At 37.8% G+C, this 27,586-nt stretch overlaps 1 protein-coding gene across 1 annotated transcript in view; it reads left to right on the top strand.

Annotated features, from left to right (window-relative positions):
* Nucleotides 1-214: 214 nt before the first annotated feature.
* LOC139970425 (uncharacterized) overlaps nt 215-27,586 on the top strand; it is a 50,232-nt gene continuing 22,860 nt past the window's right edge. The window contains exons 1-13 of the mRNA XM_071976081.1: nt 215-336; nt 5,332-5,414; nt 5,703-5,791; nt 7,285-7,495; nt 8,193-8,315; nt 9,792-9,842; nt 11,496-11,584; nt 12,044-12,254; nt 15,085-15,207; nt 16,742-16,819; nt 20,521-20,609; nt 22,718-22,895; nt 23,620-23,764. Coding sequence (XP_071832182.1) covers nt 5,367-5,414; nt 5,703-5,791; nt 7,285-7,495; nt 8,193-8,315; nt 9,792-9,842; nt 11,496-11,584; nt 12,044-12,254; nt 15,085-15,207; nt 16,742-16,819; nt 20,521-20,609; nt 22,718-22,895; nt 23,620-23,764 — 1,435 coding nt within the window. The 5' untranslated portion in view covers nt 215-336; nt 5,332-5,366. The remainder of the gene's footprint in view (nt 337-5,331; nt 5,415-5,702; nt 5,792-7,284; nt 7,496-8,192; nt 8,316-9,791; nt 9,843-11,495; nt 11,585-12,043; nt 12,255-15,084; nt 15,208-16,741; nt 16,820-20,520; nt 20,610-22,717; nt 22,896-23,619; nt 23,765-27,586) is intronic.

Raw genomic sequence — 27,586 nt, 5'->3', positions numbered from 1 at the left:
TAATTATTACACCTATATGAACTACTTAGTTGACGCTAATTTCGCTAAATCTCCCAAAACGTTCACTTTGAAAAGTGGTGTGTTAGACGTCTCAGTTGCTTCTCTCTTAGCCGTCAAATACATAATGAAACGTCATTTATGGATACGGAGTGTGCCATGTGATTGAATCAGTTCTATTTATAGTAACAGGAAATTTTCCCTGTTTAATTATGTACGGGTCATGTCAATATTGTTGACCTTTATGGGGTAGTACAGTATGTATAGTGCAGTGCAGTGCTGTTGTTGCTACGAATTCGGACACGTTCACTAAATCAAGGTTGGCTTATTAAATTTAAGGTAAGTCACTACTAAATGTTAAATCTCTTGAAAACAGTTCTGCTTATTAATGTAGTTACTGTGATTGTAGTTCTGCAGACAACTTTCTAGCTTTAAGTTTATACCAAAAGTCACTACTAAATGTTAAGTCTCTTGAAAACAGTTCTGCTTATTAATGTAGTTACTGTGATTGTAGTTCTGCACACAATCGTACAATTGCCTAATATAATGTAAGGCCATGTAATTCCCAATTTGCACAGAACATGCATGCCATTGCTTACGTAGGCTAGGCCGAGAGATAAGTTAGGCCTTTCCCATTTTATGTCATTTGATGTATCGAAAGTACTGCCATGTTTAATTTCCCACTGATTTATGCATTTAGCTTGAAAATAACGGATGTGTCAACTAGCTTGTTTATCACTTTGACCTAAAGGGCCCACAACTTTGAAGAAATTATAAGAAATAATATGTGATGGGCAATCCATGTGTTTCTTTCCCTATAGTATTTCATAGTACTGTCGCCTAGTTGTAGGCCTAGGTTAAATTTGATCATTTGTTTAATGATTGTCGGCAGCATTTGTCATTCAGACACAAGATACAAAATAAAGAGTCCAACAATATTGCACATAATGTGTCTGAATGGAAGCATAATTGTTTTATTTAGCATTATTTTCATTTAAGTTCTGGTAATGCTAAATCCCCATGGACACATGTATAAACAGTGTAAAATGTGTCTTCAACGTGTTTATTTGTAACATCTCTGCAAATTAACTACAGTACCTTAAGGAGTTTTATTAATTTTTTGCTAATTTCCTGTTACTTGACATCAAATGATCAAACTTTCCTTCCCACTCCAAGTCCAAGGAGTATAATATACTTTATCTTCTCTAGAGTCACATATCTTACATGGTCCACCGAATGTAATTCTGCCCGTTCGTGTGAGACACTGTATTGGATGTAACCTCATCGGACTCCTGTACCCCTCGTAGATCCCTCAGAACAAACTATGCTAAAATAGGACGATTAGACTTGAACCTTAGGTCACATACATGAACACAATTTTACAGGGAGTTGAAACATACCATATGCAACAGTAGTTCCAACATTAGCAAAAACAATGACTGTGACCGGTCATTTTATGTTGGGGGGTGTACACAATATATAAACAGATTCATATTTGAAATACTGTATTTGCATAACAAAATTGAGAGCTTCAGTAACTTTGGCCTGGCTAGCTCTTGTTGCATGTGTAGCTCAGAGCTATACTATAAGTTTGTGAAGTAAACAGAATTATACAGTGCTTCAAAAATAATACACAACCTTGTGTACTATGCATACACACTGTATAGAGGCCTGTTTGAAATAAACTAAATATATGATATTGGCAGTACAAAGACTTCTATGGTTACATGTGGACATGCATAATGGTAAATACACACTGTAGGAATGAATTTGGGTACGTAGGCAATGTTTAACAATTATTGGTATGAATAGGCTAGGGCTATAATATTGAAAGCTGAATACACTTAGCAGTGTTTTCTCACTTTTAAAATTAGTGAATATTTATTCTTTTTTTTACTGGTATTTTAGGCCTACATTAGACTCACTAGCTCCAAAAATTTGGTTGTGCAGCTGGATATTGCTGTGGCATCTTGTTATTGGAAAGCTGCAAGGCTGAACCCAATCATAAGAAAATCAGTTATTTATGAATTAAATAGTATTGGGCAAAATTATTCGAAATATCTCTGATACAGAAGAATCATGATAAAGGTCAGGACCTATTCGTGGCCTTGGCCACCAGGAAGCGAAACATTTTCCTTGGCTTGGAATAGAAGATTGATAATATATTTGCACTCAAATTAAAATGTAGTTTACAGATATCTGTGTACTAGCCATCATCACATAGAATGTATTATGTTTAGAGGTCATGCTTCCACTTGTTGTGATCCATGTACACAAAGCTACACTGTGGGAGTGGCTGCCCAAAATCATGATGGCTGATTGACTGTACACAGGATGTAACTGATTATGCAGTCAGGCAGTCAAGCTGATGATATGAATCTAAGTACTGTCAACAAAGGGGATGATATTTATATTTTAAGTTCTGTAAAGCCCTGTGTCATACACAGTGACTTTAGCAGGCTTATCCTATCGGTTAGGATTGGATGATTGTCAGTAAATGAATACAAGAGTATTAAAGATCTAGTATGTACAGGTACAGTATGTTAAAATATAAGTTTTGGTGTTTTGTACAAGGCATGCCAGTAGATGTAATAGTCTAAAGCAATTTGCACTCTTCCATCAGAAGGTCAAAACCTGGGCCCTGCGGGGAAGAATTCAGGTATGAAACTTTAACCAAAGAAAGATCGGAGGCCTGTTTCATATGTGTGCAAAACTTCGCTGATGCAAGTAGTTCTCCATAAGGTATACAAGGGACGATACTGTTTTTCACACTGTAGTGCAAATTTGAGTGTGAAGTACCTGCAAGGTTCCTAGCTGGCCCTCTCATATTTGGATGAAACTCGATCAGAATAATGACATAATAACATCACCTAGTATTTAGCTCGATACACTATTTGGTCTCTTACTGTACATATGACCATCTGATAATTGGATCAAAAGCTCCCATTTAGCCTTAAATCCCCTCAAGCATGTATCTGTCTTTGTGTGATTTTTTTTTTACTGTGACTTTTGAGAGATCATGAATACTTGCCATATGATACCAGGTAAGAAGCTGAATTATTCATACTTCCTTCAGATTAAATGAAATATTCAGAGTTGGACGCATGTTAAGTACTGGCAATTAACATAGCTACTATTGCCAAACCAGAAATGTGTTTTGGGAAATTTGGGTGGTTATGAATTGATGTACAATTCATGTACCACGTAACATGAGGGTCACATCAGTTCCACATCGCATGTAAATTGTGCATGGATACATGTCTATTGCTGAATATAAGGAAGACTTAGTACAACCTGTTCACGGAGGAATGATATGCAACAAACATTAGGTCATCAATGTCAAATTGAACATGTTAGTCACATTGCATATATTTCTCCAGGATCAATGGGTCATCATTGGCCATGCAGTTTAAAATTTGTTTTGAAGTTAAAACATGTGTGGTATTGTGCTTTCTCACCAAATATTCACTTTTTTACTCTATCCATGCAATATTCCAAATTTTGAGGAGTTTGAATGTCATTGTTCTATAATACATACTATAGCTGTAAATAGACTGAAATGTATCATTTTATATGATTCTTTATACTGTACCCTTCTGGTTTTGCCAACTGGATTTTCCTCTTTTTTTCCAAAGTAATATACAATATAATAATCAATTTCTGTACTGCCTACTAAGGTAGCTACCACCATTGCAAGAACCTCTCCAAATATCTGTACTGTGTTCTAAGGTAGCTACTCTCATTGCAGGAACCTCTCCTAATATCTGTAAAGCCTACTATTAGGTAGCTACCACCATTGCAGGAACCTCTCCTAATATCTGTACTGCCTTCTAAGGTAGCTATTCCCATTGCAGGAACCTCTCCTAATTTCTGTATAGCCTACTATTACAGTAGGTAGCTACTCTCATTGCAGGAACCTCTCCTAATATCTGTACTGCGTACTAAGGTAGCTACTCCCAATTTGCAGGAACCTCTCCTAATTTCTGTATAGCCTACTATTAGGTAGCTACTTCCATTGCAGGAACCTGTCCTAATATCTGTACTGCGTACTAAGGTAGCTACTTCCATTGCAGGAACCTCTCCAAATTTCTGTAAAGCCTACTATTAGGTAGCTACCACCATTGCAGGAACCTCTCCTAATATCTGTACTGCGTACTAAGGTAGCTACTTCCATTGCAGGAACCTCTCCAAATTTCTGTATAGCCTACTATTAGGTAGCTACTTCCATTGCAGGAACCTCTCCTAATATCTGTACTGCGTACTAAGGTAGCTACTCCCAATTTGCAGGAACCTCTCCTAATTTCTGTATAGCCTACTATTAGGTAGCTACTCTCATTGCAGGAACCTCTCCTAATTTCTGTATAGCCTACTATTAGGTAGCTACTTCATTGCAGGAACCTGTCCTAATATCTGTAATGTGTTCTAAGGTAGCTACTCTCATTGCAGGAACCTCTCCTAATATCTGTACTGCGTACTAAGGTAGCTACTCCCATTGCAGGAACCTCTCCTAATATCTGTACTGCGTTCTAAGGTAGCCACTCCCATTGCAGGAACCTCTCCTAATATCTGTAAAGCCTACTAAGGTAGCTACTCCCATTGCAGGAACCTCTCCTAATATCTGTACTGCGTTCTAAGGTAGCCACTCCCATTGCAGGAACCTGTCCTAATATCTGTACTGCCTACTAAGGTAGCTACTCCCATTGCAGGAACCTGTCCTAATATCTGTACTGCGTTCTAAGGTAGCTACTCCCATTGCAGGAACCTGTCCTAATATCTGTACTGCCTACTAAGGTAGCTACTCCCATTGCAGGAACCTGTCCTAATATCTGTACTGCGTTCTAAGGTAGCTACTCCCATTGCAGGAACCTCTCCTAATATCTGTAATGTGTTCTAAGGTAGCTACTCTCATTGCAGGAACCTGTCCTAATATCTGTACTGCGTTCTAAGGTAGCTACTCCCATTGCAGGAACCTGTCCTAATATCTGTACTGCATACTAAGGTAGCTACCACCATTGCAGGAACCTCTCCTAATATCTGTACTGCATACTAAGGTAGCTACCACCATTGCAGGAACCTGTCCTAATATCTGTAAAGCCTACTAAGGTAGCCACTACCATTGCAGGAACCTCTCCTAATATATGTTTTAACTATATTAAATAGCTGTATTAACTATATGTTGATTAGTTCATTTTGTTGTCTATTTATCATTATATTAAATTAGCTACTAAAAGGAATCTTATTTTAAAAACAGTTTGACAAAATACGCTCCAAATTGGATCCCTTACACAAACGGAGATTTTGGCCCTGACCAAAGTTCTATTTTACTTTTTACAGGTCAGCTGGTTCAAGATAAAGCTCACTTTGCAAACATGGCGTATCCGTATCCACAAGGACAACAGAACTATGTGTCTAACCCAGTGAGTTCAACTTTTCCAACTTTTTTTATATTTTGTGGTACATTTTTGACCAGTTTATATAGTTACGCTTCCAGAGTGCCTATAGTTTTCTAGTTTGAAACATTTGCTTGACAGCTAGTCATTGGCCATTTAATGTCGCTGTCATGCATCATAGTTTGTTTCATGGTGGGAATTAACAATGACTGAAGTTAATTCATAATTAGTTTTTTGCCCAAACAGCTGAAATATTTCATTATTTTATTTGCATCGCCTTTTTCTTGATATCTAATCTGTATTCTCTTTCATCAGCCAATCCCCTTCGTGGGTTCCATCCCCAATGGTGTGAAGCCCGGCAGTATGATCTACATACAAGGATTTGTACCTCCTGGTGCCCAAAGGTGAAGTACCTGTTCGGTGTCTACTTTATATTTTTAGTTCATATCGAAAAATCCTATATACAGTAGACAGGTTCAAATTAACAAGATACCAGGCCACTTATCAGTGACCAAACCTTAGTCAAGGCTTAGTGCAGTATAAAGGTCATCATTATGCTCCCAAAATATGCTAGAATTTCATGTAAGGGTCTGTCATGCTCAAATATCAACATCCATCATACTGAGACCCCACCGCGGTATCATTTCCTTGCTTAGACATTTCATAAACCTAGTTAGAGGTCTACTCTCTCTATGAACAACATTTTCCTCATCACACTAATAGGCATTAGAAATCATGAAAATAGCTGCTAATTCCCATCAAAAATCCGCCAGAGATTGACCATTTTACAAGTCTTTTCTTAATTTTAGTTTTTTTATGATTAAACATTACCTAATTATGCACATTTTTCTCTAGTCTTGAAACTTAAGCATTTATCAATGTAATATTAACTGCATGGAAATGTAAACCTCGTACTTTAATATTAGTTCCCCCATTGACAAATTTTGATAACAATTTTTCCCTATCATCAACTTCCTGTGGTACATACTACATTATAGTGTAGGTTCTTCTGAACAACTGCAGGAGTTTGTGTACGTCTGTTTCCCACAATATAAACATAACCTTTGTTTTATGTATTCTGCAGTATGTACTTTGACACTGCACTAACATAATCTCACTGTAATTACTGTAAGTTGGACAAGCAGGGGTCGTTCAAATGGTTAAGAACCGAGTAAAACACTATAATACAAGATGAATATGTAGTAGGATCCAAACACAAAAATAAGTAAGCTGGCCTGATTGAGTATCACTAATTACTAACACGTTCCTAGTGAAACACAGCTGTGTGTTATTATATTTTAATGAAAGTAAAATCGTTCATATCACAATGATATTTCACGTTCATTATCTAAATTTCTTGTATCCGTACTTCAAGTCTATGTAATTATGCATTTGTAACCACATGTCCACAGGCACTGTTCTGGGGGGGTGGGGGTGGGGGGCAGTGGAGCTGTACACAGGCCTCCCACTTTTAATCTCATACAACAGAGTTAAACTTAGTTAATAGCAAAATCTTGTGTTCAGACCTAATTGTAGATTTATACGTTAGCTGAAATTTGCCTCAGAAGGCACAATTTGATATACAAATTTTCCCTTTTTGGGGGAGGGGAAAGGACTCAAACCCCCCCCCCCCCACATGAGATTCCTCTTCAACGATCCCAGGGATACACTCCCTCCATTAAAACCAAGGGTCCACTGTTGGTCACTTCAGTGCTTAGTACTGTAAATTGCAAGTAGTTAATGGCACCAATGTTACAGAGGTAGCTAGGCAAGAAATTTGTCAAATTTACTGCCCAACCTCTGGTATGTACTATGGGTCATGTCTTCTAGTTACATGACCTTATCGTTGATCAACAGGACCTTTAATTTCAATCACTATTTTCTTTTAACCCTGTAGATTCCATATCAATTTGCAGTGTGCCGCTGCACAGCCCCCTCAGTCAGATGTGGCACTACACTTCAACCCTCGGTTCCCCGCTCAGGTGGTCGTACGTAACGCTATGAAGAAGCAACAGTGGTTGGGGGAGGAGAAACATCAACAGTACTTTCCCTTTGCTCTTAACACATCCTTTGAAATCATCATTTTGGTAGAACAAAAGCAGTTTAAGGTAAAGAACAAAATCAGTTTAAGGTAAAGTACAAAATCAGTTTAAGGTAAAGTACAAAATCAGTTTAAGGTAAAGTACAAAATCAGTTTAAGGTAAAGTAGCTATTCTACTTGATCAGGGCACCATCAAGGTTCCATCACCATCCAATACTATCTAATACCCACTGCATACAGCTCCACATCAGGATACCCACTGCCACACACTGATTATTTGGTTTATTTTACTATTAAACCTACTTCGTACAGCTGCACATAATGTTCATGATGGATTTGAAAGGAACAGATCAAGTGGCAAAACAGCATCTTAGCCAAGAAATCTCTGTCTTCTTGGAAAGCCGAGATGTTGTTTCGGTATAAATGAGAAACTGCAGAACCATATCCCCATCTAGAATCTGTGAGCTGTTAAAATAGTGAAATATTGTACTTAAGAAACTAATACACATTGCAGTGGCTTGTGGCTTGCAGTGGCAGATGTTAAGGGTGGGAAAGGGGTTGGGAAGGGGGGGGGGTGAGTGAATGAGTCTAATTTTCCCCAGACTGATTTAGATAGGGACATGAACATTTATGAAAGGGCCAGAGGTGAATGCATGATTTATTGAAGGAGGGGATGTGGCCTTGTGGATAGAGATTAATATATTTATTGGGGAAATGACTAGTTTCGATGGTAACTGTTCTGTGTACGTTGTTCTGTTCTTCAGGTTGCTGTTAATGGCCAGCATTTCACAGAGTTCCATCATCGCGTCGTGAATCTTGCTAGAATCACTCACATGAGGATTGGAGGTCAAGTGCAGGTTTACTCCATCCGATACGAGGCAGGGGCAGTAAGTACTCGATGGGTTACGTAAAAGTTACAGTCTGGTCATTTCTTTACTAAGAACTCAAAACCAACTTACTGGTTGTGTGCATTACATATAAATTCTACTAATGCTCATATAGTTCTATTCTTGCATTAATACTTAAACAGCAGATATCAAAAGCTCAAAGAAGTATTTTACACATATTTCAACTTAGGTTAATATTATTATTTAGAAAGGGCCCAAAATGCTGTTACAACAGTTGTCTCAAGACCAAGCATAATTTGCATATACAACTCTGGGCAGAGGTTATTTTATTTGTCTAACTGTAAGGCTTATTACCAGTTGCAATTTTCATGTTGTCAAAATAATAATTAGATGTGGAGCAAGTGTTCCTTACAAAAATGAACTGAGTAAGACACTATATAAAATACAAGATGACTATGTAGAAGGATCATAACACAAAAATAAGTAAGGTGGCCTGATTGAGTATTCTCAATTCACTAATTATGATAATTCATTAATGTTCCTTGTGACACACAGCTGTGTGTTATTATTTTATGTGTAAAAGTAAGTTGGCCTGACGTTTCGATCCTAGCAGGATCTTCTTCAAAGGCTAAAATTTATTTTCAAAGATTTATTTATTTTAAATGAAAATAAATTGTTCATAACACAATGACCTTTCACTCTCATTTTCCAAATTTTGTATAAACATACTCATCACTTCTTAATGTGTGTGCTATGATTGTGGCATGGAGCACATACACATGTCACAATGGAACATATATTGGACTAGAAGGGTGGGTAAAATGTCAGAAATGCTCCCAAGCTTAATGTTCAAATCTTTCTTTAAGGTTAACATGGAAAGTATTAGCCAGATGCTTTTTGTGTTTGGTGAATGCCAATGGTCATTTAAGGTTGTTAATGGTCAAAGCTTGTGGCCAATCTTTAATAATGGTGTGAAAATAGGTGGAACATATAAAATTGGAGTCATCGGTTCAAGAAAGGAGGACGAGGGCAATGGCATTGACAATCTCAATGTAAGCTTAGAATAGTTAATGGAGTGTTCCTATTGACAATTTACCTCTCTGTGCTCAAATTGGTTTAGCTAAATTACCAACAAGGCGAAGAATTTCCCACTGGTTTTATGTTTTTAAAACATGTCCAGAAATGTAGACATATTTTTAACCCTATCACTTTGTTCGTCATGGCTGCACTGCAGTGATGTTGAATGGGATGTCTTTGCCTACTTTACCTCAGTATTTGAGAAAGTGGTCAGGTGCTTGGGTATACACTCCCGTCCGTCTAATGTGGACATTAAACCCGGCATTCACAACCCTGCCTCGTTATCCTCTGAACAAATTATTGACAAGAGAAGCCTTGAAATGAGCCGGTGTTCATCCAGGATCTAACACGGATAGGGTCTCAAATAAACTACTGTAAGGCTTCCTGATCCTTTGGTCTCTAAACTAAACCTTTATTTTGAATTTGCTTTGTTTGCAGGCCCCTGCTGCAGTAGCAGCAGCGCCACCTTCAGGACCTATCGTGAACCCGGTGAGTATTAGGTTACCTCCTCACCAGACTGTCACAATTGATGTGTTCTTTATCAAGTCTCTCTTCATCTCTCTTCATAAATACATATGTACTATCTGTCTCTATCAATACATATATAATATCTGTATTTATAGAGTCTGTCTCTCTATATTAATACATATATGTATGTACGTATGTATTTTAGATCCTCCTGCAAGCAGGAACTTGCAAAGAAGCCATCATAGGCTTATCAAAGCCACAAGCTGACCAAAGTCAGTCTCTTACATTCATATTTAACGTCCATGGTTATGAATTGTCAACAACTCTGTAACTGGACGACGTACATCAGTGGCGGCGGAACCTGGGGGGCTTGTGGGGGCTCAGCCCCCCCAATAAAAAAGTTGAGGGGGCAAATGCATGATAAGCCCCCCCAATATTTACCAAGGCTCCGAAACGTGCATCTGCCCATTTTTCAATGCATACTTGTCGATCTGTCCGATGCACACGTTTAGTCTATAGGTGTAATAATTTTAGTAATTGCTGGGGGACCCTCGGCCCGTCTCCTGGCTATATACCACATTGTCATCCCAACCGCGTCTTCACGCCCCGTGAAAAGTGGAAGCAGTGAGTGTGAGTACCGGTAAGCGTAACACGACTTCGTCTTAGGCCAATGACTTGCCTCATTTCAGCCAGTTCTCCAACATTGCCTTACTTAGTGGCGGAGCGTCCATATATACAGTCAGGGGGCGGATGCTCCCCTCCCCCCTGACGGACTCAAATGGACTGCTGGCGCCCTTTTCAGCTTTTCACCACTTTTTACTTATTCGCGATTTTTGACTATTTTATTGCGCTCTCATATACCTATTGACATTTGTCATATTCTGTTGGTGTAATTTTCCGACAAAATGGTGACGACACCTATTTATTCTCCGTTTATCTGCAAATTAGCAAGGCCCCGGAAAGGGTCATTTCCTGCAATCTAGGGAGTATCTTTACTCAAAAATTTTCTGTACGCTCCGCGCCAACTGATGGTGGCGCTCCGCTTAGATAGTGTCGAAAGCGCCCCTACAGACCATTCTTGCCCTCCCTGACCAATACTCTAGCTCCGCCACTGCCCTTACTACACTCAAAAACATCTTTGCGAGTACACTACGAGTAATAGCTTCTCTCTTTAAAAAACATCGAATATACAAATTACAATGTTTTTACAGACTTTTACGTGCAATCTGAGAAATTGCAGGCTTGAGACCTATATTTTAGGGCTAGGTATTCGCAGCATAAAACACTCGGAAAGTGCCGTTTCCGGACATCTGGGGGTTTGAAAAAACCGAAAATTTTCTTGTACGCTCCGCGCCAACCGATGGTGGCGCTCCGCTTAGATAGTCTCCACACATTAGCCCCCCCAATAATTTTTCCGTTCCGCCGCGCCTGACGTACATTAATCTTGGAGTAACTCGAACTCGGGACCTTATGATTGAAAGGCATCGGCACTAACCACTGAGATAACACTCCATATATATTATCTGTCTTTATAAATACAAATGTAATAATTGTCTTTATTGATACATATATAATATCTCTCTTATTAATACATATATACTATCTCTTTTTATCAATTTATCTATACTATCTGTCTTTATTAATACATATGTATTTTCTCTTCTTGTAATCCAGCGGATTCCGTACACTGCCCCTATTCCGGGAGGTGTTACAAGAGGCAAACTCATCTACATCGATGGATTCGTACCAATGAATGCCCAACGGTATTAAAACATCTTTTATTTAATTGTGATGCAATTATGGAGGGTTTCCACAAAGGCATTTTGGGTGGGCTGGGGGAGGGATGGGGTGGGGGGGGCTTAAGAGTAGTTTACCTGCAAGATCAGTAATGTATGTAGCTCTTTAATGTATCCTGGTAACAATAAAGCAATGATCATTCTTCCAAAAGGTTCCAGATGGAATGTATTTACTAATCACTTGATAACAATCATCCCTTGTTATTTTAATTTTTGTACATTTCTCTCGCTGTGTTCACAATGTCTGTTTATTCCGATTTTCAAGTGAGTGAATCAACCAAGACATTTTATCATTGATAAGACTACATTAGTGTCGCAGTTACAATGAACCTGGCACATCATTACCGAATAACTGCACGAGGGACAAACCTTGCCATCCTCTGGCAGCTACTTTCTATGAGTTGTTGTTTTTTGTTACTTTCATAGGTTTCATATCAATCTCCAGTGTGGGGCTGGTAAACCGCCGCAGACGGACGTAGCTCTGCATTTTAATCCCCGTTTCCCTGTCCAGGTGGTCGTGAGAAACGCTCTGAAGAAGCAGACATGGTTAGCCGAGGAGAAAGGCCAGCCATACTTCCCGTTTGCACATAATGCCCCATTTAGTATCATCATAAATGTGGAGGATAAACAATTCAAGGTAAAAAAAAAACAATTAGCAAAAGGAGCCATTGTGGTGGTATTCCGACCTTCATTTGATTAGTTTCTTCATCTTAGCAGTACCCTTGATTTGATCGGTATGTGGAAATGATCAGTATCCCAAAAGATCAGTCACTTGATTTGCTCAGCACCTTGAGAAGATCGTGAGCTGAAATTGATCTGTGTCATGAACTGATCTGTCCCTTGGTATTGATCAATAACTTGGAATTGATCTGTCCCTTGACATGATCAAGTACATTTGAGTTGATCAGTACCTTCAAAGATCAGAACCTGTAATTGATCAGAACCATGAGTTGATCATTACCACATAAGATCAGTACCTTGAGTGGATGAGTACATTGAATTGATCAGTATCCCAAAAGATCAGTACAATGATTTGATCATGGCCATGAACAGATTATTACCTTAAGCTGATCAGTACCACCAAAGATCAGCACCTTGTCTTGGTCAATACTTTGAATAGATCAGTAACTTGAATTGATCTGTACCTATTATTAATCATTACCTTGATACAATCATGATCTCAAATTGATCTCCATCATGAGTATATCAGTACCTTGAGTTGTTCTCAACATTGATCAAATGATCAAATAACTTTACGTTCCAAGGAAAGCAGGTAAGCAGTGAGTGATACATAGAAATAGTTTCAACAGTAGAGTATCACTGTCTTATCTAATGTTTCTGCTTTTGACTTCAAGTTGTACAAAACAAATATAATTTAAGTAGTAGCAGTTTAACTTAAAAGGACTACAAGAAGACAAACCTAAAAGGAAAAAAAGGGGTTCTCTTACAATGTTTTATCTGTCAACCCAGACAGTTTCCTAATTCTTCTTCTAATAAAAAATTGACTCATGGCTTCAGAGCATCTACCTGTATTTCTTGTGAGATATTTACAAACTTTGAAGGCTTGAAATTCATACCATGACAGGATCGTTATCAAATGTAAATACAAAGATAGAGCTATAAACACATTAATAAATGAATGTGTGCTGGTACCCACTACCCCAGCTTGAATTTGAAGATCCAGTCTTTGTTGTTTTATTGCCGATCATTTAAGATTCCACAAAGTTAACTGTATGCAATTTGAACACTACACTAACATATTTGATATGCGTGGGTAGCTCAATTCAATTTGCAGATGTGGGCAAGGTTTTCCTTGATTTTGCCATATGTCCTTTGACTTGATGGCAAAGACTTGTAAGGATAATAATGTATTCCTTCTAGTGTAATATCAGAATGTATTCGTTATAGTGTAGCCTACTTTTAGAATTAGAAAAATCAGTTATACAGAAGATTTGCCATAATTGCTGTATCGATGATGTTGAATTTGCTTCAGAGCATTGGTTTTTCACTCGATCAGAAATCCAGATGTTTGCAAATGATTGGATAAAAACATTGCATTAATTTATGTGAGGCTGGTTGAAAAGTACCTGTAATCAGGAGCGTAGCCAGGAATTTGCCAAGGGAGGGGCGAAACTGTAGATTCGGCATTGCAAACTATCTAAGCGCGAAGCGTACAAGAAAATTTTGGCCTCCCAGATCGCTGGAAATGGCACTTCCCAGGCCTTATAAGTTGCATCTTAGCATTTTCTCTTATGAAAATACTAGCGATATCATAAAAACATTTTAAAAAAATTTAAAAATATGCTCAAGGGGGGCGGCTACCCGCTTCGCCCCCCCCCCTTGGCTACGCACCTGCCTGTAATGCATCAAACAGTAAATGACAAGCTGATGGGACTCTTGTAAGTGTTCTCATAGAGGGAGCTGTCATATAGGTCCTAATGCACATGATGTTCTGTATACTCTATACAAATAAAAACCTCTGTGTAAAGTACAACGGTCGCATGAAAGAGCAAACACTCAAAGGAATGCGAACACGCCCCAATCTGTTTGCAGTCCCACTGAAAGATTGACTCAAAGCTCCACTTGTGTAGTTCATGCAAACGAAAAAACATGTTTGAGAAAACACAAGTTAGGGTGCTTAATAATGTTTGTGTGACTTGAACATGCTGACAAATGGCTCAAAGGAAATCTTCAGTATATATGAACAAACTTAATATGGTTATCAAATTATGGTACCGCTGTTCGACTGATGGTGGTTCCATGTCGACGGTACTATTAGCCTTAAATGAACAGCTTGGCAAGTTTTGTGGATCTAGATAGGATCAGCGACAACCAAATGGTTGTAAGAAGCCAGTGCTAGCCAAGAAGTGCACATGTCAGAGTGAGAAGTATTTAAGTATGTGTGAATATAATAATAATAATAAAAATAACTAGTCTAATATAAAGCAGACTCCAACAAAAGTTGTTCAATGCACTTTACGGGTGCTGTAGGTGCAAAAACTGATAGAGTTGAGAGAAAAGAAAAAGCCACATGGCTTAATCAGAGTAATACTCCCTAAGGCAGGCAAAATGCATTTAAGTGTGACAAAAAATCTTCAGGTCTTGAAATACAAAATAAATGTTTGGCTTTAATGATATCTTAGACCCATGTTAATTGCAGTTATGTATACCAACAAAGATATCCAGCCATAACAGTGTGGTTAATATACCTATTTTCTTTGCTAAGGGTATCAGTCGGCAGAATTGTATACAGTGTGATTAAGGATTACACAATAATATTTAATATAGAAATTGACATTTTGAATACAGACTTTATGTATGTAATAAACAGAAAAGTAACTAGGAAGATGTAATTTTGGATTTCAAGGATTTCAAGGAATGGAATTCAACTTAATTAATATCCATCACTAGTTTTATTTTGATGTATTTTCCATGAACTTTATTGACAATTTTTTTTTTTTTGGTAGATTGCTGTGAATGGGAATCACTTTACAGAATTTAGTCACCGTGTGGTGATGTTAAAGAGGATCACTCACCTCGCAATTGATGGACAGGTCCAGATTTACTCCATTCGATATGAAGGAGGCACTGTAAGTATTACGATCAGTATTTGAACAAGCCTTATCTTGAGTCGCTAAATTTCAAAACTGGAGTGATTTGATTCATCCAGACAGGTTCATCAAAGTTTTCCCTATACAAATAAATACAGTGACTAGAATCCACAGCCCCACCCAAGTCCATTACTTCACTCGAGTCCACATCTCTACTCGAGTCCAATTGCTTCACTAGAGTCCTTACCTCCACTCGAGTCCACAGCTCCAATCCATGCAGATTACACAAATTTTGCTGTCAAAATCAGAGCACAATGTAAACTTGTTTATTCTGTGAGTGCACACAGACAAAAACTGCTCATAAGAATGAAGTAGTGAAGTTGATAATTGAAATATATCTGAAAACGTCTGAGATGTATGTGAGCAGATTTCAAAACTGTGGTACTTTACATTATGAAATACCTGTACCATGATACAACATTAGAAGAAGGAAATAGTGTATGGTGATTTAAGCTCTGTCTTCACATGTTCTTTACTATTCTACTATTTAATCTTTGTCCGATTCTTCTTAATCTTAACGCTCTCTGTGCCAAGAGGCACGGAAGGCAAGAAGGCCGAGACGTCTTCCCTTGACTTCTTCCTGTTCGCTGCTGCTGTCCTGGCTTTGTTCCAACTATTCCAGTCTGCTCTCCTCCTTCCTCTCTTTCTCTACTGTCCTCCGCCATGTTGTTTTAGGCCTTCCTCTATCTCTTGAACCTTCTGGGGTCCATCCCAGGGCTATGTAATTGTTGTCTGCCCTGTCTTTTTGCAGCACATGTCCTAGCCAGTTCCATCTTCTCCTCCTGATTTCATTACTCATCCTGTTCAATTTGGTCACTCTCTTCATCTCTTCATAACTGATGGTCTCTGGGTATCTTATTTTAAGTATTTTCTTCCGGCAGTTATACTGGAAGGTATCAAGTTTCTTGAGTAATCTTCTCCATGCCTCACATCCATATAGCAATACTGATCTTGCAAGGGTTTTGAATCGGGTGATTTTAGTTTGTCTCCCGATGTTTTCTTGGTGCCAAATTCTAGTCAGGCTCCAGACTGCTGCCATAGCTTTCCCCAGCCTGCATTTAATATCTTAATATCTTCTGTTGCACCTCCAATTTTATTAACTTTTGCACCAAGGTAGGTAAATTCAGCAACATTGTTCGATTAGCCATTTATATTTGCGGTTTTCTACTCTCTTTTATACAGGACCATTTATTACCTGGATGTGTTAGTAATATCTTTTAAGTTTTTGAGAAAATTTTGTTGGATGCTTCATATGTGCATATATATTCTCTTCAAAACAAAATAAGTAAAAGTTGGAGTTAAACCAAAAAAATTATTGTCTAAAAGTTGGGATATAACTTTTGGTTTTGGACATAAGTATTACAACTGACCAGTTTGAATGGTCAAGGAATTTTCATGTGGTAAGTAGTATCAAGGGTAATGTGAGGAGAGTTTGTGAAGATATATAGTAGCCATGAGTCTCTGTTGATGTTGAATTATTTAATGTTGGTGTTTATATTTTATTCCCTACCAGGCTCCGGCAGCTCCAGCCCCCATGGCCGCCCCCATGGCCATTCCTCAGCCAGCTCTGTCTAACATTGTCATGAATCCAGTAAGATATTCTCATTAATTTTGTAAATATAAAGTCATTTTTGGTTCCTTGCTAAAAGCAAAGGAACCTATGTATTCAGGTTGGCGTGTGTGTGTGTGTGTGTGTGTGTGTGTGTGACGCTTTAGCTTGTATGCACGATAACTCAACAAGGGATTGACTGATCATGATCAAACTTGGTGGGTGGGTGGCCCATAGTGAGTAGATGAACCCTATTGTTTTTGGTGCCCACAAAGGTCACCAAAGGTCAGTTATGGTCCAAAAACCCAAAATACTAAAACTGCAATAACTCCCAGTGCCAATGTGCGACAAGGTTGATATTTTGGGACAAGTTGTGAACTGGTTAGGGGAACATTTTGAAACTTAACGGTCATGTGATCTGAGGTCACCAAAGGTCAATTAATGTTAAAAAACTAGTATTTTAGGTGAGAAAATGGGCAAAGAAAAAATGTTTGAATTTTTACAGTTTTGATGCTATATTCACGTCTCACCAATCAAAAATGTCAATAGGTTTACACCAGGTGACCTTTGTGTGTGAAGTTATATGAGGTCAAAGTAAATTTTCAGACATTTAGTGCAATAATTCCCAGTTCCAAGGTGTGACACGGTTGATATTTTGGGACAAGTTGCAAATGGTATAGGGGAATATTTTCAAACCGAGGTCACCAAAGGTCAATTAATGATAAAAAACTAGTATTTTTGTGATAACTTGAGAACGAATTGTCCGTTAGGGTTGGGAGTTGCTTCAATTCAATCCAATTGTCGACCCGCATCTGGGTGACCCTTGACCTCAATTTGACCTCTGGTGACCTTTTCATGCTTTGGGGATTTTTACAGTTTCGATGCTATTTTCAGATGTCAAAGGTACCTTCTGATCATAAATATCGATAGGTTGACCCCCGTGCGACCTTTGTGTGCGAACTTAAATGGGGTCAAAGTTTTCGGTCGGAGTTAGGATGGCTGTACAGACTTGTCGTGTTGATTTTTGATATCAGCAGATCAAACTACATTTGAAACCAAGGTCAAAAGGTCAAAGGTCACATTAGAAAAAATGTGCTTATTTTGGGAGAAAACGGGCGAAAAAGAAAATGTTTGGTTTTGATGCTAGATTTGGATATCAAAGGTACCTTCCGATCAAAAATGTCAATGGGTTGACACCCGGGTGACCTTTGTGTGTAAAGTTATACAAGGTCAAAGTTAATTTTCAGACATTTATTGCAATAACTCCCAGTGCCAAGGTGTAACAAGGTTGATATTTTGGGACAAGTTGCAAATGGTATAGAGGAATATTTTCAAACTTAACGGTCATGTGATCCGAGGTCATCAAAGGTCAATTAATGTTAAAAAACTAGTATTTTGGGTGAGAAAATGGGCAAAGAAAAAATGTTTGAATTTTTACAGTTTTGATGCTATATTCACGTCTCACCAATCAAAAATGTCAATAGGTTTACACCAGGTGACCTTTGTGTGTGAAGTTATATGAGGTCAAAGTAAATTTTCAAACATTTAGTGCAATAATTCCCAGTTCCAAGGTGTGACACGGTTGATATTTTGGGACAAGTTGCAAATGGTATAGGGGAATATTTTCAAACCGAGGTCACCAAAGGTCAATTAATGATAAAAAACTAGTATTTTTGTGATAACTTGAGAACGAATTGTCCGTTAGGGTTGGGAGTTGCTTCAATTCAATCCAATTGTCGACCCGCATCTGGGTGACCCTTGACCTCAATTTGACCTCTGGTGACCTTTTCATGCTTTGGGGATTTTTACAGTTTCGATGCTATTTTCAGATGTCAAAGGTACCTTCTGATCATAAATGTCAATGGGTTGACCCCCGCGTGACCTTCGTGTGCGGAGTTATACGAGGTCAAAGTTAATATTCAGACATTTAATGCAATAACTCTCAGTTCCAAGGTGTGACACGGTTCATATTTTGGGACAAGTTGCAAATGGTATAGGGGAATATTTTCAAGCTTAACGTTCATGTGATCCGAGGTCACCAAAGGTCAATTAATGATGAAAAACTAGTATTTTTGTGATAACTTGAGAACGAACTGTCCGTTAAGGTTGGGAGTTGCTTCAATGTAATCCAGTTGTCAACCCGCATCTGGGTGACCCTTGACCTCAATTTGACCTCTGGTGACCTTTTCATGTTTTGGGGATTTTTACAGTTTCGATGCTATTTTCAGATGTCAAAGGTACCTTCTGATCATAAATGTCAATAGGTTGACCCCTGTGTGACCTTCGTGTGCGAAGTTATACGAGGTCAAAGTTAAAAAATATTTATGAGGTCACGGGTCAAACGTGAAAAACTCCCAAGTTGCAATAACTTGGCTACTATTGATTGGAATTTCGTCAAACTTGGTATGATGATATTGGTAGATAGTCTCCACACTCTGATGTGTGTTGCAATTGATATCATGCATGTTTATAAGGGGGGGGGGGGGCCTAGCATTATTTTGTTATGAAAAGTTTGTATGCACAATAACTCAACAAGGGAATGACCAATCATTACCATACATTACCATTACATGAGTGGGTGGCCCATAGTTAGTAGATTAACCCTGTTGATTTTGGTGCTCATATCATGAATATTAATGAGGTCATGGGGTGAAACGTGAAATACTCCAAATTGCAATTACTTGGCTACTATTACTAGTTGGAATTTCGTCAAACTTGGTATGATGTTAATGGTAGATAGTCTTCGCACACTGATGTGTGTTGCAATTGATATCAGGGCTTAGCATTACTTTGGCAACCAAAGTCTGTGTGCATGAATTGCTGTTGTTGTCATAGGGCTTTCTTAGAAATTTCCCTATGAATGGAACTAATGAACAGCAGCAAGGAACCATGAAATGTTTTCATTCTGGTTTGATACCTGAAACAGTCGTATGGTGAGGAAAGGTGGCAAACTTGTCTTTTTGGGCGCTGGCGATGGGAACGTTTTCCTTCCCCCAAAAAATGTGGACATAAGTTTTCCATTTTTGCTCTTCATTATGTGGGTTTTTCAAACTATTTCCCAGTGAAAATAAGGGAAAGTGGTTTGGTTGTCCACATGTAAGGAAAAAACTTTGATTCTATTTGTAAAACTTCCCATCTGGTAAACTACTGGTGCATTGTGTTGTTCCATTGTTATGAAATATATACCACCCACAGTGCAATTGTCAGGAAGACCTTAGAAATTCTGGGCGGTGCAACACTTTATAGGTCGTTAGTAATGGAATCATTTTGAGTTAAAAATTTTGTTTGGCAGTTTGGACGGCCCTGATTTGTTTGCACTTTTCAAGATACTAAGGTTTCTGTGTACAAAAACTGCTATAGATTTTTTAACTTTTTTGGCCATTTTGGCATAGCATTTACCATTCAATATTGAATAAATTATTCCTTGCAAGTACGTATGTGTGATATAAGCAGAGCTAGGGTTTAGGTGTACACCATGAAAAAGTTCCTGTGAGTCTTACCTAGGTGTTTTACCTAGGTGCTTTACCTAGGTGTTTTACCTAGGTGTTGATATATATTTTGTAATGTATCGTATCTTTCAAGTTAATCTAAATTGACACAAACTTGCTAAACTAACCATGTATCGTACCCTCTTGTTTTGACTTTCTTTCCAATGCAAAGCACACTCAGTTGCTGTATTTTAGATGTATTGTGATATATGAATGTGTGTGCTTCCTCTGATTGGATAACCTCGTCCTTTACAGGCTGTGCCGTATGTAGCTCCAATTGCCGGTGGTATGACACCTGGTAAGATGATCTTCATCAGTGGAATAGTCAACCCTAATCCAGAGAGGTAAGTCAACGTAACATGGTCCAAAAAAACCATGTCTTATTACATCGAGGAAAATGTACTCATAGAAAGTCAGGAGTTGAGGTATCTCATCTTTGTCTTCAGCTCAGACAATGATGTGGCAGGGTGAGGGGGTGGGAAGGGAGAAGGGTATTCTCTTGCAGATATGGGGTCACAGCCAGAGGGTCACAGCTAGCGGGTCACAGCTAGGGGGTCACAGCTAGGGGGTCACAGCTAGGGGGTCACAGCCAGGGGGTCACAGGTAGAGGCGTGATTATCTCTTTAGTCAGGTGAATCCAAAGTCCTTAAAATGTCTTGGTGACAAATAATATGTATTTTGTGTGTATGTTAAATTCAACAATGGAAAATTTGATTGGAGAAATATGATTTTTTTTTCTTTTAATCTATTTTAAGAGTATATGTTGAGTTACATATTCCACTCTGTGGTCCCTCTCCTTGGAAAGCCATGAAGGCTTAAAGAATAATCAGAAGAACTACTAATCCTATTTTCCTAAAAAGAGTATCTTTAATGCTTAGACTGTGAAGATGAAGGAGTTATTACTTAATGTGCACAAAGGACAGGAAAGTTGTTCATAGAATTTAAGTTTGTTTCAGTCGGATGTCTCCAACTCAGTAACGAACTTTAATATGACCTTTGATTTATCACCTTGTCAGCCAGTCTAAAGAAAAAAAAACATAAAAAAAAGGGCTGGCTTAGAGTTGTGAAGTAGTTTTTGTTTGCATTGCCTAGCCCATGACAAGGATCGTATCTCAAGGAAGAGGATTATGCAGGATATGACAACTAGTGTCAACAAACAAGAGTTTAAATGCCCTCCAGTTAATTAAATAAAACCTGTACTATTTATTTGAAGATAAACAGGAACTCCCCGCTAGAATATGTACCCTATTGTGTAAACTATGTAGCAAGAGTCTTACACACACGCAAATGAGTCACAGAGGACTGCATTCTACTTGCAAGAGTTAACTTTTAAGATATCGCAGAACGAAGTGTAAATTCTAAGCTCAGAATCCTGTAGCTGATGCCATGTTCATTTTGACTCTCTCTCTCTCTCTCGCAAACTGTAGTCTGTCAAGTTTGTTTGGAAGTTTGGTTGGAATGTTTTAAAATGTTTTATGAAACCTACAGAGTTTTGCTCAAAGTTATTCTTACATTGGATCACACTATGCGCCACCATCTTTACATTTTGTCACAGAATGAGCCAATAATTAGTTATTTGAACAGCGTTGTGTCCCCCCCACCCCACCCCCTGGACAGTTTCCATACATTCAAAAAGCAATTTCAAAAACATGAATATTTTTCCTTTTTGCTTTATTTGGTATAATACCTGGCTAATCGACCTAATTTGTTGAATACCATTACAATGGAAAAATTTAGTATCCAACAGCATCATGTTTGTTTTCATAATGAACTCAAAACATCTGATTAGACTTTTTTGTATTAGATAGGTATGGCAGTGTCATACATACAGGCTGGTGAAGTAATTATGGCATTTATAAGTTTTCAGTATTGGCAACAAAATCTGCTAGAAAGTGAACAAAGATGGACACTTTTGCTCAAACTTCAATCAGCAATTTACCACCTCAAAATGTTGCCTGTCTTGAGATATGTTAATATGTAACATATATCCCTAGTGCCCCCACCCCTGGGCCCCTCTCCCCTGCATGTGTGGTAATCACTTGGAGTGTCAGAACCTTCAAGAAAAATGTTTTGAAACCTATTGGATAGTTTTTGAGCAAGTTTCAACTTTGAATGCAATATTGATGACCAATGAAGTATTAGTTTGGTTTCTTTAGTATTTCAGTTTGGCCATTCATCATTAACTGACCAGCTCCCAATTTCTTTATAAAAACATAAAAATGACTTTTTCAATGTTGTGCAGTACTTGTTTTTCTGGGACACAATTGGGCTGGAATGTAGCTTGACAATATTGTAGCTTTTGTTTTCCTACCCAAGCAAAGCAAAATACCTGACCATTTGGGAGGCGTGGGGGTGGGGGGGGGGGGGCAGATGGAGAGTGGGTGTGGAGGGTGTACCTGGTGTAGGAATCAAACCTGCTAATCACATATATTTTTGAAATTCCTCTTCACAGGTTCCATGTTAACTTGCAGTGTGGACCTAGAACAACTCCACGGGCCAATGTGGCTTTTCACTTCAACCCGAGATTCCAACCTAGGAAGATTGTTCGTAACACCCTTATGAGTCAGAAGTGGGGGGCACAGGAGGGGGAAACACCAAATTTCCCCTTCTTGCCAAACAGTTTCTTTGAAGTGAGTGTCAAATGAATTTCCGCATACTCTTCCATTTCAATGTATGCACACATCCTTGTTTGAATATCTGCATGTTCTCTGATTAGAATATCTGCATGTTCTCTGATTAGGATATCTGCATGTTCTCTGATTAGGATATCTGCATGTTCTCTGATTAGGATATCTGCGTGTTCTCTGATTAGGATATCTGCATGTTCTCTGATTAGGATATCTGCATGTTCTCTGATTAGGATATCTGCATGTTCTCTGATTAGAATATCTGCATCTTCTCTGATTAGGATATCTGCATGTTGTCTGATTTGAATATCTGCAGTTTCCTCTCATGTGAATATCTTTTCTTTAAATTTAATATTTTTTCACTTCCCACATTTGAGTAGCTGCATATATTTTTTTTTCATATTACATGTCTGCAATGTCAGTTATTTTAATATATCAATATAGTTTCTTTCATTTTCCATATTTTTTCTCACATCGGAATTCTGGGATATTACTTCATTTGCATTTGCAACGTCACATCTCTATACACATCGTACATCATCAAAGAGAAATATGATCATGATCCTAGTAACTTTCATTTTCTGTTCTTCACCATTAGTTTCATTTAGCATCAACCCTGTGTCTGAATTAAGTGAAACTGTACAACCTTACTGTAGACTTTCCCTTTAGCATCAACCCTGTTTCCGTCTTTTCGAATTGTTAACGAGTGTCTTTAATTTTTTCTCAGATCATTGTCCTTTGTCAACATGATGCTTACCGTGTTGCAGTCAACGGCCAACACCTGCTGGAATACAGACATCGGATTGCCTACCAACAGGTCACATTCTTGGAGGTTGATGGAGCTGTGAGACTCACCCAGATCAGGCTTCAATAAGGGTTAGCTGGAGACAGCTACTATTCCTGCATTTACTTTTCTTTACTTTATATAAGCTCTTTACTCCCTTTCCTCTTTAGCTCTTGTTCTCTGATTGGTGTTTGATTTATTCTGTTCGGTCTTAATTGGTCAGGGGAAAAGTACAGGTAGAAAAACCACATCTTGTTATTATATTACCAATTTCAACCAAATTATATTCTCATGCATATGCAAATTTAGAACATGGATTAGATGTATAAATTGGTTGAGATGGCTATATCTACTTGGAGACACGGTGTTTCCTCACAGAAGGAAAATGAAGACCCCTCCACTCCCCCACCCTCCCCTACCCTCCCCTACCCTCCCCTCATACAAATGTTAATATCATTATCACAACTTTCAGATTTTGGTTTCTTAGTTTACTGGAGGTGCCCCATGATCATATTTTTTAAATTTTTTTTTTTCTGTTTTAATTGCCAAAAAATCACCAATTTTAAGACATTTGTGTTCTTAGTGTGAGTGTATATGGAGACTTTGATCTTCATGAAAAGAATGGTCAATGATAATAAATCAAATCACTTATACTAGGTTTTCATAGCTTTAAGCATTTTGTCTTAACTTTATGTCAGTTGACCAAAATTACAAGTCGTTTTTGTTCTCAGTTTTTCCAAATAACATCTGTTAAGAAATTTGTATTACTCACATGATGTTGTTATTTTTCTTCCTTTTTTTATTTGTTTAAAATAGTAGGATTTTGTAATCATAATATATATTTAGTCATGATTGTTCCTTTTTCATAATTACGTTTATTCCATTTATTAATACTTAAGATAAACCTTAACAATTACCATCTAGGAAGATATTTGTATTGCTTACATGACGTTGTTGTTGTTGTTTTTTTTATTTGATTAAAATTATAGGACTTTGTAATTATTGTTATATATTTAGTCATGATTTTTCTATTTTTTTTAATTTCGTTTATTCCATATATTAATGATTGAGATAAATCTAAAACATGTGCAGACTTTTTACAGTAGAAATATGAATAATAGGCACATTTCTTAATGTTAAATATAGGAAACAAAGTACTAGCATATTTTATAGCAAATTCATTAAAAATTTAGGTTTATGGAGTGGATCATCTGTATTTAGTTTAATCACAGTTTAATTGTCTTCAGTATATCTACTAGGGGCTTAATCAGTATGCCTTATTATTTTTCTCCATTATTTTGCCAATTTTGCCATTTTTCCAATTTCGTTGGCTGGAGGAAAGTAGAGTTTCAAGCAGACAGCATTTTTGGCATATTCTTAATGGCCTACAAAATTAAAGAACATTGATTTCAAACATTTCATGCTATTCAGTTCGACTTTAGGTTGCATATAGGCCTAAGCTTCGGTAAAAACATCATCAACTTTTTAGCACATTTCAAGAGAACCCCCAATTGGGACAAATTGCAAACCATAAACTCCTACACGTATAAAGTCAATTGTCATCAAATAACAGCAAATTTGTATTAACATTTTTGTTACTGGATTTGATGGCCAATTTGGCCGGTTGTGTCACAGAAGAACTGGCAACCTGGTCTGAATCGGTGTTAGTGAATCACCGATTATTTAATGGCAAAAGCCAGGGAGGGAGCAAGTTTACATTATCTACTATATTGACCCTTACAGTTTGTTCTCCCACCTCCCTCCTCAACCAGCCCCACCCCTCCTCCCCTTATTCGCCCTCTGCAAAAAGAATCAGGCCGCCATTGTTCATTCATAAACAAATATGTTTCTGTTTTACATTCATTGTGTCCTATTTCTTTATCGACATTAGTAGTCTTTAATACAGCATCATAGTAGTTGTGTAAAGTTTTGTGTCTTATAGCTTGAATTAAAATAAGCTGAAAATTTGATCCTTTTTATTACTTGGGAATCTTTGTGTTTGATGCAGCTGGAACAAGGCAAAATTTCGTTCGATTGATAACAACGTAGTTTATCAAATCGTTTTTTTAAGAATGTCTACAAACAATAGAAATAATTATGCCGCAGTTTCAAATTCTATTCTCTTTTGAAAGAAAATCTTTTTACTAGTTCTAGTAGGCCTTAGTTCAAAATCAGGTTAACAATTATAGTTATCAGCATGGTGTTTCTTTGTTTCTTTATCAAGTATTAAATTATAATATAAATGCTTGTTTTTCCACTATTGTTGCATATGTATATTGCATGATAGGATAAATACAAAATTGAAAAATCAAGCTGGTATGATTTTTAATTTTATTTCTTTTTTACCAGCTGCATGGCCATGATCAGACTATTGAGGAATGGATGGATTGATTTTGAATAATAGGAAGCAAGCTGTATTGGATATATAATAATATATTGACATAGTTTGGATGTTACTCTCCTACTGCAAGCAATGGCGTGTACATAATTAGCACAGACTGATTTTGCTAGGGGCATGTCTTTTTATGGATGGGCTATAGGTGGATACATTTTTTCTTACAAATTAGCGGGTGTAGGGTTCATTCAATGCAACTCTATTTTGGGAGGGGGAGGGGTCTGGGAGACAGATAAAAGTTAGACACCAATTGGTGCTTTCTTATTTAGACTATAAGTGAGATCTAAATAATTGTACTAATAAAAGTTTGAATTTTGATACTTCACACCCCTCCTGACTGACATGTAGTCGGTGTTCAGACTCATAGTCAGTGTTCAGACTCATAGTCAGTGCTCAGACTTGAGTGAGTCCATACTCATATTCCAGCGAAGTTTCCTGTACTCAATTCGTCCTGATAGATTTGTACTAGCTCTCATTGATGAGTACTCATAAATGCGTCAATAATAGTCAAGCTATAAACGTAGTGTAAATTTGTGCTTGAAATCAACGTACTCATGCCAAGGGCAACAGTACTGTTACCCTTAATCTCGTGCTTTTGTATACTCGTAAGTACAAGTCTGGTAACATCTAATGTGCTATTCTCTTCTGATAAGTCAATTAAATGAGAACGAATTCAATGTGTATGCACTATATGTTAAGGGACAGACAGTCAAAAATCATTAAACAATTTCGTGTGTTTCCCATGTTTACAAATATATGATGAAATAAATATGATGTCACGAGTAAAGGAGTGGTGGGGTGGTGAATACTAATTTAGTTGAAACCCCCTCCACTCCTCACCCTCCCTCTCACCCTCCTCTCCCTCCTTCCCACCCCCATTCTCATTCTCCTTCTCACCCTCCTCACCCTCCTCCTCACCCTAAATTTACACGTAGTTGTCCATTCTACGCTTTCATCACCAACCTGCAAACTTATACTTTTCAGTTCCGTCTAAAACCATATCAAACCATGTTAATGCCACTCCCACTACGTTAATGCTACTCCCACCATGCTAATGATACTCCCACTTTCAGTATGATCATCTACGGCTCAAAACTTGTACAAAGTTAAGACAATATATTTCTAGAAAGTTGGCTTGGTAAGGCATTGTAAGGAGCTGTGAAATTATTCTGGCTGATACTGAGAAGGTTCAATTGGGTGAACTCTCACGTTCAATTAAGTTCCACACAGAGCGATGAACTCGCAACATGATATGCAGATAGCCAAGATCAGCGCATGCCAGACAGTAAGGAATGCTTAAATTAAGGCGTCATATACTCCTATTAGAATCTATATCAATCCGCACCGTGTGTTCTAATTCAGGAAAAGCTCCTAAAAGCAACGGGAGAACATCTTTTGTGATATGTTATCAATCAAGATCTGTTTTTTTTTTAGTTTTGGCTTGGATTAAGTACATGTGATGCAAATATTGGGTCAGTTGAGGCAAGTTGAGGCAAGTTTAGACCGCTTTAGGCC

Source organism: Apostichopus japonicus, chromosome 8 (genome assembly GCF_037975245.1).
Source record: "Apostichopus japonicus isolate 1M-3 chromosome 8, ASM3797524v1, whole genome shotgun sequence".
Taxonomy (NCBI): domain Eukaryota; kingdom Metazoa; phylum Echinodermata; class Holothuroidea; order Aspidochirotida; family Stichopodidae; genus Apostichopus; species Apostichopus japonicus.
The sequence above is the reverse complement of the archived record's forward strand: the minus strand, read 5'-3'. Positions and strand labels throughout refer to the sequence as shown.